This window comes from Larimichthys crocea, chromosome XI (genome assembly GCF_000972845.2).
Source record: "Larimichthys crocea isolate SSNF chromosome XI, L_crocea_2.0, whole genome shotgun sequence".
NCBI lineage: Eukaryota > Metazoa > Chordata > Actinopteri > Sciaenidae > Larimichthys > Larimichthys crocea.
In genome coordinates this window covers 23,547,732-23,561,861 of record NC_040021.1, presented here as the reverse complement: position 1 = coordinate 23,561,861, position 14,130 = coordinate 23,547,732, and the positions used below count along the sequence as shown (strand labels likewise).

At 42.9% G+C, this 14,130-nt stretch overlaps 1 protein-coding gene across 1 annotated transcript; it reads right to left on the bottom strand.

Annotated features, from left to right (window-relative positions):
- Positions 1-5,237: 5,237 nt before the first annotated feature.
- Positions 5,238-10,704, bottom strand: LOC109138101 (transcription factor Sox-19b). The gene is made up of 2 exons (XM_019257361.2): positions 9,415-10,704; positions 5,238-6,893 (listed from the first exon to the last, which is right to left on the bottom strand). The coding sequence occupies exons 1-2, from the start codon at positions 10,074-10,076 to the stop codon at positions 6,632-6,634; spliced, it is 924 nt and encodes a 307-aa protein (XP_019112906.1). The 5' UTR covers positions 10,077-10,704; the 3' UTR covers positions 5,238-6,631.
- Positions 10,705-14,130: the final 3,426 nt, after the last annotated feature.

Sequence of the window (14,130 nt, the reverse complement as noted above, 5' to 3'; positions counted from 1 at the left end):
GCAGAAAACATTTTAAAACCATATCTATATAGCAACTTCCTGTGCTTCACAGCGAAATAAAAACAGTCCAGCCGAATATATCAAATTAGCTCATGCAATTCTAAAATGTTAGAAAAAGTAAAAGAAAAAGAAAAACTTAAAAGTTTAGGAGCGATATGAAATGAAAAACCACTACAACAAACGTAAAAACTAAACCAATAAAATGTTTCAAAGTAAATGAAAAGCTATGAGGTGAATAAACACAGGGGACAAAAAGTAAAAAAGTATAAACGTATAAGATTTGACTTATTACTACAACAAAAAGGAACATTTGACGGTAAGAGAGGAATGCTGTCAGAAATCCAATACGCTCTTATTTTAACAACTGCACGATGCAGAGTCTCAAACTTAAAGCTTACACAGCACATTAAACATTCTGACACTGTCCAGTCAGGAAAGATATGTGGAATATATATATAATAAAGAAAACAAAATGAATTATTGATTTAATACTATCTGTGATCAACGCAAATCAATTGTCTGTTCAATCAACGTTCTCTTAGCTGTGTCAAACATAAAGCATAAAAACATGATGATGTAAGATCTGTGTTTTTTATGCTGTGAGTCATGTGGTACACGTTTTCTTCTTCTCTGCTTTTTATTTCTGTTCATAAGAAAAATTCGAAAAATTCAAAAATGATTGTAATCATAACAGTGATTATTTCCACGCCCATTTGGGTCACATCTTATTCTGTGGTGTTTTCTCTAACTTGGCTTCATATTTTAGGAATGTACATCAGCGTAGACAGTGGATACAGTACAATGAAACATTTTGACAGAATCAAATAACATGCTGGCTGTCAGTTGTTGCATGATGTGTCAATATGATGTTGTCTTCCTCCATCTTAACACCCGGTTGTAAAAAAAAAAAAAACTCCAGTAGAACAAGCTGAACTCCACATCACAGGCATCACACAGAGCCAGAGTGGCTGGTTTATTTTTCCCCATGGTTGATCTCTTACATGCTGCTCCTCTGCAGACAGTGCTTCCCTGGGTTTTCATGTGATTGCCTCTTGTGACAGCAGAGGCTGCTGTTGCTGCTTCTCTGCAGCTGTAACAGGAACGCTCCATCAGACACTTCCACACGGCTCTGGACTGTATCTTTCTACAGCGGCCCTTTTTATCTTTGTTTGTTCCTGTTTACACATATTCAGTGTCATCATGTTCAGTTACTTTTTGTTTCAACATGTGCTGTCATTTCTGAGTCTAAATGAGCGCTGCAGCAGATGATCCAGCCCGGCCACAAGTTGTATTCTATTGACTTTGTTTTAAAATGAGGAAGCCTCAGTTTGTTAAATGCCTGTTGCCTTGACTCCTCTCTCCTTGAATCTCTTCCTTGCCTCCTTCACTCGCATGTCATGTGGGATGGACTGAGACATTAAGGAAGGAAGGAGAAAAGGAATTGAGGATGCACAAATTGGGAAATGAAACCAACAACAACCTACTTCCTGTGAGTCAGACTAATTCAATTCAGTTCAGTTTTATTTCTATGGCACCAAATCATAACAGAAGTTATCTCATGACAGAGCAGGTCCAGGCTGTACACTTTATAATATTACTAATAAACAGTACTAGTTTGAACATAGCGTCTCATTCAATTTTACTTGAGCTTACTTTAGAGAAGGAGGGAGACAAAGATGCACAGCAACAATAATACTGACAATAGCAACTATAACAACAGTATCTGAAGTGAACGTCATCAGGACCACAGCGGCAGGCTCGAACTGATCTATGCATAGCCATGATCAGAACCTGCGACACAAGAAAGCAGAAGCAGAGTTATTAACATGTATGGGACATGAGTGTGTACAGCTGGAGAGAGAGAAGAAGAGAGGCGCTCGGTGCATCATGGGAAGTCTCCCTGCAGGACTAAGGGGTGGTTCAGGACTCAGCTGAGCCAGCTCTAAGTACTCTTAGATGTGGCGAGGGGTCTGTATTATACTTTAATTTATGTGTTGTGAACCCTTTATAAACTGGAGATGTGTTTCATGTTATGGACACAGAAAAGAATTACTGATTTTTTTTCTGATTTCTGAACTGTTTTATTTTTTAAATATACATATCGATGTCTACAGTCTGCTCATGTGTGTGTGTGTGTGAAGTGTGTAGGACTGTGTTTGCCCTGCAATGCATGAGTTGTGTGTGTGTGTGTGTGTGTGTGTGTGTGTGTGTGCCCCTGAAGGAATGCAGCAGGTACTATATATTAAAATCCAGACAGCATTTCCAGGACTTCTTTTGAAATGCTGGTTTCCTGGAGCAGTGTTGAACTTATTCCTGTCTTTTTGTGTTGATATAATTCCTAATTCCTCCTCTTACTTGTTGGAATGTTCATTGAAGAAAGAGACAACGGCAGCCTGTGAATGAGAGCTTGACCTGCCAGCGAGCGAGCATAAATTAACTTCTCAGGAGAGGAGCTGCGATTCAAATCCCGCCGCTGCAGAAAAACCTGGAGGTTATGACTAGATTATGTGTCACCAGAGTGAATGCCAATTCACACTTAAAAAAACCTGTTGGTAACCACCACCTGATTCTCACACATACACTCTCACACACACAGAGGCCGACCACAGCTCTTTGTACAGACTTTTAAGTCACTCTCGGCAGATCCATGGCAACCACTTGTTGAAGCCTCACTGCTCGTTGCTAAGTGATGGGATGTATTGGACCAGAAAATCCTTCCATTGACACTCCCTCCACCCCCTTCTCCAGCCATTCCTCTCCCTACCCCATCCCTTACCCACCCATGGACCCAAGCCAAAACAACACACATACATGCTCTAACTTCTGCTAGTTACACGCGAGAAATGTTCCTGTGGTACTTTGCCAAACTCAAGCTGTATTTTTAAAAAAAGGGTTCTTGGTGATATCAATTTCTATTATGTTTTATATATTCCATATTTGGTTTATACCACAAACAAAGAACTTTTTGAAGAACCTTGTTATATCTATGATTTCCAAAGTTCCTAAAAAGGTTCCAGGGATACTTGAGGAGTTCAGGCAGTTCCTCCAAGGGTCAAAGGAGGAAAGAAGTCATATGTGTATGAATGTTCTCAACATGATAATTATAGTAACAGGTCTCATTAAATATGCTCCGACATTAACTACAATGCTCCATAGCAGCATTTCTTACACTGAATCCCATTCACATATAAAGTCTGAGAGTCTGCCCCCCGCATCTGTTCATCGTTCACCTCCTCCTGTGTCCTCATCTGCGCCCCCCGCACCCCACCCCCCTCCAATCCCCTCCCCTCAGTGACCGATTAGCCGGTGCGGGGTTCTCTCCCATTTCCATGAGAAAGGCGGCGGTCAGTGAAAGGGTTAAGCCTGAGGACGAAGCCCCCAAAAGCGGCCCTAATTTTCTGCCCGGCGGGGGAGTGGGGGAAGCGGGGAGAGGGAACAAAGACGCCCGGGGGAGGAGCGGAGACTCCGGCTTTACTATATGCACCTGCGGCCTGAAAAGCCTCGGACAATGCGCCTCCGACACGGCCAATTACGAACGGGCCATCCACCCGCTTTTTTCTGTGGAGAGACGAGAGGGAGGGGGGCAAAGTGAATTTTTAAAGAGGGTAAAGATAAGAAAGTAAATAATCGAGCTTTAAATCATTCTAGGCACTACAGACTACCGCCCCCCATCCACCCTCACCCATCTCATCTTCCCACCCCGGCAAGACATCCATGTTCTCCCGCGAATGTTCACTTTTGTCCGGAGGTGGACTGTGAGCGGCCCCGGGCAGAGCTGACGGCTCCGCCTGTGAGGACGCTGTGAAAGTGAAGAAAGGTCGCTCTTTATTGCTGCTCCGCTTTCTTATCGCGGGAATCATTGGGATGGATGAGGTCATGTTTGAAGCAACAGCTGAGAAACAAGCAGCTTTTCCAATTCACCTGACCAGAGCAGAAAAGACTGAGTTGAGAGAGGAAACGAACCAGATGCCTGTTTTATTCCACTGACTACAAGTCAGGGGAAGAGAATGATCCATACACTCAATAATTAACAGTCACCCCTTCAGCACTGTAGACTCTAATTCATTCATGTAATTAACAAAGTGAAGAGTCTGCATTATGTTTCCTCACCGACTACATACTTCAACTTGTGTTTGTGTGATTTAAATGTGTAGCAAGTGTAACATTTGATCTTAATATGGAAATGATCATCTGGAAAAATACAAGATACAAACTCCACGCTGATAAGTAATGCTCAGCAGACGTGTTACATAATAAGCTTTCAATGGTGTAAAAACTAAAAACACTGCTATGGTCCTCTGAAGCAGAGACCGCTGACTGCTGAGTCCTACTGATACTCAGCCACTTGTTCATATAGGCTTGTAAAATAGAACGCAACCCAATACTACTACTATTACAACGACAGAGTCACAGTGTTCACTGTGTTTTGTTGATACTGTCAGAGGTTAATTCATCTGGGTTTATACCTTAATGGTGTTTTACTGGACCCATCACACGTTCAGTGTATTAAGAATTCGGTATGCATTCATTATGTCCAAAACCTAGAAACTATACTGTTTTTAATGATCCGCTCCATCGGCTAAAGGAAAACCATGTTACAGCTCAAAGTTCCAGATAAAGCTAGTAAGTGGACGTTTGTGTGCGAGGAGGCTTTTTGAATTCAAAGCACAGACTTCAACATGACAAAGAATGAAAAAAGGATTTGTACTTTTTATTAATATTGTCATGAATGCCATAACAAAGATTTTTTTTTAATCAAAAGAAAAATCAGACTCTTACTATAAGAGCCCACACATTTATACATTATTTACACCAATGCTACATACGTAACTCTGTTATATGGCAGAATTTACATACAAGAGAATTCATTCTAAAAATAGAGATACAAGTCAGTATAAAGTTAAGTTTTCAAATACTTAGCAGGGTAGCAATGTAAACATTCATGCATTACTTTAATAGAACTGCTCTCCCCTTTAAAATAGAAATAAGTCAGGCATCTGTTTCCAGTGCATGTTCAGTTAGTCCTTTACTTTGAAGCTTTCCATTACTGTTCCAACTAATCTAGCACATTCAATATTCACAGTTCTGTTGAAGATAAAAGTTCCCTTTAGGTCCATAGCAGCACTATTAGCAGACAGCAGGCTAGACTGAAACAGACAGTACTGTCAGTTTTAGAGAACCACGATTAAAAACACTTAATACTTGATAGAATGATGAAAATGTTTAGAAACAGGATGGGAGGTTTACTGGAGATTTAATCTGAAACTTACTTTGATACATTCTCTTTACTCGTGGTGAAAACAAACAGTGACAGGTCATCCAAAGAAACGTGCCTGAGAGGCCGCCTTGTCAAACTAGTTTACGTGGTGGAAGATTGACCTGCAAGTCTTAAAATCAGCTGTTTGGAATCAAACTGAAAATGTAGAATTTCATATTAAAATTCCCTTCACTTAAAAAGCCTAAAAACATTTCTTGCCTAAAGCAAAAGTGACATGAATACACAAAGCGACTCAGATGCTGCAGCCGAACATTTACATCAAAAAGATCTTAAAAAAAAAAAAAAAAAAAAAAAAAAAAAAAACACTAATTACAGCAAATAAAACTCATACAGGCAGCAAAAACTGTCACACCTCTTTCCAGACTCCAGTGATCTTCTGTGACGGTCGACACTAGAACTACTGAGTGTAGAACCAGCCTGGTTCTACAGTCTAAGCAACCACAGATCATAGAAGCCAGTGTATTCAGTGAGCGTCCTGTGGATGCAGTGCTGATTGTCCAACAGGTGTTTTCGGTCTCATCCAACAGGATTTCATCAGTTAAAAATAGAAAAAAAAATATATATATATACACACACACGAGCGTACTAAATCAAAGCCAAGGCACAAAGAGTTCATTTGAAGAACAGCTGTCATTCAAGTTGTGCATTCCTTCCCATCGTCGCTGCTGGTGGCACGCAGCTTGTTCCCCAGCTCCACGCACATCAGAATGGCAACGACAAATGACCAGAGACCACAGCCCTTCAGCTCAGGTGATTGGTCCGTCACCAGCTCAGAGTTTGCGGTTCGTCAATCAGGTCTCTGCTGCGGTTGGAGGCTGTGTGGACTGGCTCCATGGGCAAACAGTGGAAGACTAAACCCGCTAATTGGACCAGTCCCCCAGCACTGACGGAGTATTGTGGAACTAGTCAGGGGTGCCAGAGTCGCAAGTGTTTAGGCTGGTATTTAGTCTTTTGACTTATTATGGATAAGTTCTAAAAATATAAAGACAAAAAAAACATTTTCTAATATATACACAATAAACAGGAAGAGTCTGCTGGAGGGTGGAGGGCAGGGAGGAGCTCAGCCTTGTACATTTGGTGGCATGTGTGGCATTTATTTGAACTGATGTGGCACAAAGAGGTAGAAAAAAAGATTTAATTCTATAAAAAAAGAAAGAAAAAAATAAAGTCACTCGTGTCTGGCACATCTGGATCTGTGAGACTACTGACGTGGTTTTTCCTTCACATCGTGTCTCTTTGCTCTGCCGGTGTGTAAAGTCTGACTCCATCTCCCATCCAGCCAGCTGTGCATCATGAGCATTTCTGCTCCTCCCACTCAGTTCACCCTCTGCCGCCATGATTCCTACTTGAGTTCTAGATGTGAGTGAGTGGAACGGTTCCAGTGAGGTAGTGCTGCTGGACACTAGTGTAGCCTCTCTGTGCTGTCGTGGGGTCGCCCGCATCCCCTCCTGGTCCAGGAATGTACATGCTGATCATGTCCCTGAGGTCACCCTGCAAAGGGCCCCGGTGGTGGTTTGGTGTCCCCGTTGGAGGAGAGTGGGACACTGGTTCTGCTTTGACCATGGACATGGTGACAGGGCTTGGCTGCTGGGGACTGCTGCTGTATGACATGGGGCTGTGGAGTGGAGAAGACGATATTAATATAAACAGATAAATACATGGTTAATGCCAAGGCAGGAAATCAGAGCATGCATGCACCAGTTACTCTAAAAGCCACACTGACATGTCAGGAGACCTGCTGCAGACAACACCGAGTGCTTTGATTATGTACATGTGCACACCCGAGGAAATTAATGTAAAAACCAATGAGAACAACTCATCTTGTTCACATGGATTTAATAATTAGGTTACAGATAAAAGCTAATGAGGAGGACAACGTGCCGTGGTTCAATTAGGCTATGCCAACATGAACAAGAAGTCTCCAGCTGCACGGTGCTAGTTATCTTCTTTTTAGATTTTAAAAGAAGATCACCAAAATCCAGAATCAGCCACATTAAAACTGAGACTAAAGATTAGCTCATTCTGATAGATAAAGAACTCAAATATTGACTCATGGACATCCACCAAAAACAGAGATACACTGACTGGTATATTCTGTAGTCATGACTGTTTATGGCATAAATCCTGCAGAAGTGAAAACTATTTAAACAAACTGCAGCCTCTTCCTTTTCAATACACAATGCATTGGTGCACACCTGTGTTCGACGAGTCCCTGCATGTCTACAGTGAGAAGCTCTGCGGGCCTTCAGTCAAACTTCTGCTTTGCACCATTCCGACCACTAAGACCCGAGTTAAATACGTGTTAAGCTACGGTGACACCAACACAGTATAGTGTCAAAATATCAGTAGTGACACTGATCAGATTTCATTTTCTTATTTCAACATTTAAACCTGGGGCAAACAAATATTCATGGAATGACTGAAGTGGTCAGGTAAACCGTCATCAGAAATAATCCAATATGGAGGATCGTGCTGTGGTGAACAGAATCTGCACTCCTCCACTAACACAACAATTCGAACCAATGCAAGACACTGAAATGAACGGACAAATAAGTGTACTGGATGCATGCCCAGAGGAACAGAACCTAATGTACCAAAAGCTACACATTTACAACTGAAGGGGGAAAATAAGAGATTTAGAAAGTTTCCAGTCAGGGAACAGTCATCACACTCATCTGTTCAAATGGTGTCCGTACCAAACCTCTACACCATGAGAAGTAAAGTCAACTGAACATTAATCATTTTCTGTGTTCTAAAGATCACTGGGTTTTTGTCATCCAACCTCAAATTCACAATCCATAAAGTTTAGTAAAGATCAGTGGACATGTGGTCCTGACCAATCCTCTTCTTACCAAGGAGTTTCAAGTTCTCAAATATCTACAAGCCTCCAACATGACTCACATTAAAACATAATGTGAAAGCATCTTTAAACGAGTCACCTGATGGAGGGGAAAAAAAACAACATGTTTAACGTCCTCACATTTTTACAAGTGTTCAGTCTTTGTGGTCTGGGGGACATGAGACCTGTGGCAGCAGGCAAAGGCCCACAAGTGTAACAGGGGACAATGGTTTAGCAGGAATAGGGGATTGTGGGTAGTAGACCACACACAGAGCAGTCCTGCCTGCCATCAAGTCATACTGATCAACATTCCAGGCAGGACCCAGCCCAGAACAGAGCGTCACACGCATAACAAGTAGACAACAGACTGAAGCCTGTTGTTTCGTCGTATGCAGAGTTCCTCACTGATTCAAAGGGACTGAATGATTCTGGTTCTGATGCACTCCACCGCAACATTTCCACCCGATTAAAGTCTTTTTTTTCTCCAGGGCTTTCCAACAGGCACGCTGTGGAAAAGAAGAATCTGAGTAGTTTGAGGAGAATTTAGAAAAATCAGCCTGGAATAAAAAAAAAACACTAAGAAAGTGCACAAACTTGACGTGTCAGTTTGGCCTCATTATCTACCCGAATCAGCAATCGAGGTCTGCAGGTGGAAAGTTGTGACTTTATTTATCCAACAATAAATAGAAAAGATTAAAAAAAAAAAAAAAAAAAAAAAAAAAAAAAAAGTAGTTCACTCTGTTTCTCAATGAACTGGTTCTTTTGTGTACAGGGTCCAAATGTTTTCATCATTTTAAAAAGGCATTATTTTACTCTTTTTTCAAGCCATCATCAGGACCCACGATAAACTGGAACATTATGTTAAAATTTTGAGTAAATTAAAAAAGTGCCAGATTGTGTGTGATGCCGGTGGAGAGGTGATCTGTCCTGTAGAGCACGATGGACAGACCTTGTATATGAAGCATGTGACCCTTTGTGAGACCAATTTATTTTGGAAACAACAAAAAATTGTCGACCATAAGAAATGATCAAAGTTACATGTATGAAAACACAGACACATACAATCATGTGGATTGCAGTGGGGCAGTTTTTGGAGGTGATGCACAAACAAAATGAACCTCAGTTTGATATCAGGCTGTCAGAACAGGTCGCACTTCATGTTCACTGTCCTTTCTGTATAAATGTGATGATTCAAAATTCTTTCAATTTATTGATTATTTATAAGTTATAGTTAAGTTTTTTAAATTTAACCATTCCAACACTCCTGTCGTTCAAACGTCACACCACATGACCTCACCTGTACGAGTTGGCTCCGTTCATGTATGTCTGCGCCGCCGTCATCGCAGGTGGATACTGCAGAGCTGATAGATCATACCGGTGGAGCTGCTGTGTGTAGCCGAGCGCCTCGCCCTGCATGCCGGCGTACCCCCCGGTGGGACCCCAGCCGTAGCTCTCCATCCTCGGACTCCCACCTTGGCCTTGCGCCGCCGCCGCCAGCAGGTTCCCCGCGGAGAGCGGGTACTTGCCCACCTGAGTGTCCTTTTTGAGCAGGGGCTTCGTCTTGCGGCGTGGCTTGTACTTGTAGTCGGGGTACTCCTTCATGTGGACCGCCCGGAGCCGCTTGGCCTCGTCAATGAAGGGCCGCTTCTCGGCGTCCGTGAGGAGCTTCCACTCCGCTCCCAGCCGCTTGCTGATCTCGGAGTTGTGCATTTTGGGGTTTTCTTGAGCCATCTTACGCCTCTGTCCTCTGGACCACACCATAAAAGCATTCATGGGTCGCTTCACTTTATCCATGGGGTCGCCTCCGGGTGCGCACGCCGTTTTGGAATTCGGGTGAGAGTTTGCATTGCCGCCCATGTTCCCGGTCATGTTGCCGGTGACCGGTGACATTCCCTGGGACGTCTGATGAGACTGGGGCTGGCCGACCGGCTTCAGCTCGTGTTCCATCATGCTGTACATGTTGGACAGATGGAGTCAAAGTTCGGATGAGTTCGGCTGCAACAGTACAAACGCTACGCGCGCACAGTCTTTGTCGCCTACCACCTGGCGACTTGTGGCCAGCTTCCCCTGCAGGTTTAACCGGGAGCGCCGGGTGATCCAAATTAACTAATTACTCACGACACACACACGGAGGACCAACAGACCGCAACGGACGACCTGTGTGTTCTCTTAAACTCTGGTGGTGCCAGTCATCACTGTGACACTGGACAGAACAGAACCAGAAACTCAGCAGCTGCCTCCTGATCGGCGGAAAACCACTTGTTGTTGTCAGACCTGCAGCTCACACTGAACTCTGTTCACTCCAAAACTTCTTCTATTCTCATGCAGGCAGTGTGTGTGAGTGGACCAATGAGAGAGCAGCTTCAGTCTGTGCGCGAGCATTTGCAACTGAAAAGGCTCCAACGGTGCGCGAGACACTTGTTGATGACGGAGGAGGAGAGAGGGAGACATTCCAGAGAGACGAGGGTCCAGAAGAGTCCTCTGAATCTGATCAATGTACTGATCAACTGCTGATCAACTGCTGATCAATTGCTGATCAACTGCTGGTCACATGTCAGCCGCACACACACAGCTTTAACTGCAGCAAACTGAGAAAACAGCAGCACAGATCTAATTTATCAATTGATCAATTTATATTAAAAACAGCTTTAATTTAGATTTCATTCAATTTAATAATTCACCATCCCTTTGTAAAATAATAACAATAATACAAATAATAATAGTCTACTGTAGGCCTGGACCTGGATTTATTTTCTTCAGGATTATTTTTCAGAAGTCTGTCTCAAAGGCCGCGAGTGCTGACTTCCAACCACACACACACACACACACACACACACTCACACTCTCACACACACACAGTGGTGGACTGTGAAGGAAACAAGGAAGAATAAGACAAAACATCCTGTAATCTGGACCACCACAGATGTTTTTGTTGAGGTCAGATTAACTTTAGGGCCCCAGGGCAAGACTCATTCTGCAGAGTGTATGTGTGATGTGTTTTAAAGTGTTCACCAGGTACAGTGTGGACTACATAACTTCACCAACTGAGCTCCAAGATGAGGTTTTATCTTAGATTGTGCATAAATGCTGCATATTTCTAAACAAATGTGTGCCTAATCCAATCCCACTAACTAATTGCCACGTGAACCTGCTGCTTTGGGGACCCCTGAGGGTCTGGGCCCCAGGGCAGTTTCCCATTTTGCCTGGTTGGTAATCAAAAGGTCGCTGAGGTCAATAAAAAAAAAACTGAAAGTTAATAATGTAATGACTCAGGATAGGTTGTTAATGCGTAGGTTACAGGCTTAAATCAGTGTACCTTTTGTTCACTGACATGAGCCAACATTGTGTTTTGTGTCACATTACTTTTATTTATTCCATTCTTATTGTGACTGCTTTTTAAAAATATTCCTCCACCATTAACAGAATAAACACTTTGATCAAAAGCAGCATTTTTATTTGTCCAGCTAACCACAAATTAAGTGCTTGTTGTGTCTTTTTAAAGCGGAGCTTTTAAGAAGCCCGGCCCTCTTTTCAGATGATTGTGCTAAAGACATGTCCCTATACACGGCTATTGATTCAGCTCCAATGACACACAGAATGAGGAAGATCTTTGTTGGTGTGTCCAAATAGACTTCTTCCATTGCTGCCGCCCAGAGTCTTTGTTAAAAGCCGCGTTCCCCCAAAACTACAAGGACCATGCTGACTCTGAGTCCATTTGGACAGCATCATTTAGACCTTCATTTAAGACAGACCTTTCTTTAATTAATAATAAAGAATATATTTTTTTGAATTCTACAATTAAACCAACACTGCACAGAAATAAGTATTTTTGTGATTTAGCACCCCCAGTGTCAGACTGCAATCCCACTGTGGTAAATCTGTTCAGCTGTACACGAGTCAACAACAGCAGACCCAGCAGCAGCTAATATCACTGACTAGTCCAGCAGCAGTCAGCCCAGCTCAGCGTCTGTCTTTCAGCCTTTTATTTCACCAAGCTCTCACCAACCACTAAAAGTCAGTCCCACATTTACTCTTGTCTGACAGATTCATGCTTGTCACTCTCAATGTTCTCTTTAACATTAGCTATGTGCATAAGCTGCTAAGCCTGGTTACGTTGTCCATTCACCTGGCTCCCGTTCTGGCATGACACCAGCTCCACTCCCCATCGGCATCCCCCTGAACCCCAGGCCTGAAAACCTCCTTTTTCTTCCCGGCCTGTCTTACAAACACTAACTCTGAACAGCCCGGCTAACAAATTGAGCTAACATTAGCTAACAGCAGTTAGCTACAGCTACAGTTCTCAGCAGTTTATTTTAATGTCTATCAGGAAACTCAGAGGGAAAACGAGAAAACATTTTCTCCATAAAATATGATGGTCGTACCTAGAGCCCAAAGTTAACGCCTCTTGAAGCTGGCTATAGAACATTTTCAACCCCATGTCCAAATGTCCAACTTCACAGCAGAAATAAACATGTTTACAGCCTGGTACAAAAAACAGTTTTGGTCTCTGTAGCTAATTTCCCCGTTCATGACAACTGTACTGAGGGTGAATTTATATACAACTCACCTGTTCACATGATATTAAGGCTTAAAGTTATGCAGGATTAAGAGCGTGGATGCTTTGATTGACAGGTGGGTCCTGTTACAGATAGCTTGTTTGGGCAACCAGGCTTCATTCAGCTCACCTCAGGTCTGCCGATGATTCATGTCTTTGCCAATATGAGGCCGAAGAAGCCGTACATTCAACATGGCAGCAGCAAGCGCTGCATATTTTCAGCTTCAAAGTAGTGCTTCAGAAACCTACAGGTGACATCAGAACAGGTGGACATTGTCTGTCCATTCTTTATGCTGTCATTAGTATGTGCAGGAGGACAGAGGGATGAAGAGAAGAGCTTAGTGCATCAGGGAAAGTGCATCAGCAGTTTAGTCCTATAGCAGCATAACTAAGAGATGGTTCAGGACTCACCTGAGCCACCAGCCCTGACACTAGACAAAGGCAGAGTGCAGCGTGTCATTCTCTCTGGCTGACAATGTCCCAACTCTCCAGGACCTGTACCTCTCCAGGACTAGGCATGTAGGTAATGTTGCGGCTGACCCCACCCAATCCAGATATAAACCTTTTGCGACTCCTCCTTCTCTCAAGACGCTGCTGTGCATCAGGACCAACTTCACACCACAACAGTTGCTTTTTTTCCAACTGCCTCATCCCCAGCCAAGTCCCAGGGCCTCCTGTTAAAAACTGACCCCACCCACCCAGACCCCACATGTTACGTTAATGTGTGGTTCTACTGACTGTATGCATTACATTAATGCACACCTTTGATTTAAAATCTTTTGGTTTACTATGTCTTATATGTCTTGGTTTACTTATGTCTATGTGTAAAATAATGTCAAATTTGACTTTTTTTCTTCTGCTTTTTTATGTTGTTCCAATGCACTTAAAGGAAATAAACATGTGTATACCAAAACATTTGTGATTGCAACACTTTTCTGGGAGAAAGCGGTGGCAATACTTTCATCCATGACTGTATGTGCACATTCAATCACCTGTATGGATATGTATAATTAAGCATAGGCAGAAATCATGGTGTCAAGAGATGTGAGTGAGAGGAGACGCCTCCAGAAAAGAAGCCAAACTGACACCACCATGAAACAGAGAGAAAGGCAGGAAACACCCAGACCACCTGAAAGGTGAAGTCATGGTGTATAAAGCTGATGGTGAGATCAGAGGTGGAAGTGATGGGAGGGAAACTGACCACACTGCACCGTGAGAAGAAGTCAGGGCAACTGAGTTTGTCTGTACTCTGCTATGAAAATTCATATTGTACTGTTATTTTGGGGCATTTATTGAAACAAAATGCTGTCGTTCTTTTGAGGCAACAGAAGCCCTGAATGTTTCTTCATCAAGTGTGTAGGTGCTTTGACCCACGCTGTGACCTCAGGCCCACAGAATAGATTTCACAACATTTCACAACAACGTTTTTCTGTTCCTTTCCATGTCGGACTCTTCAGT

Bases quoted from the DNA above. Each gene is read 5' to 3' on its own strand.
- LOC109138101 (XM_019257361.2), bottom strand. From the start codon at position 10,076: ATGTACAGCATGATGGAACACGAGCTGAAGCCGGTCGGCCAGCCCCAG. The intron at 6,894-9,414 runs GTGAGGTCATGT...TCCACTCCACAG, and splicing joins AACGGAGCCAACTCGTACAG to CCCCATGTCATACAGCAGCA.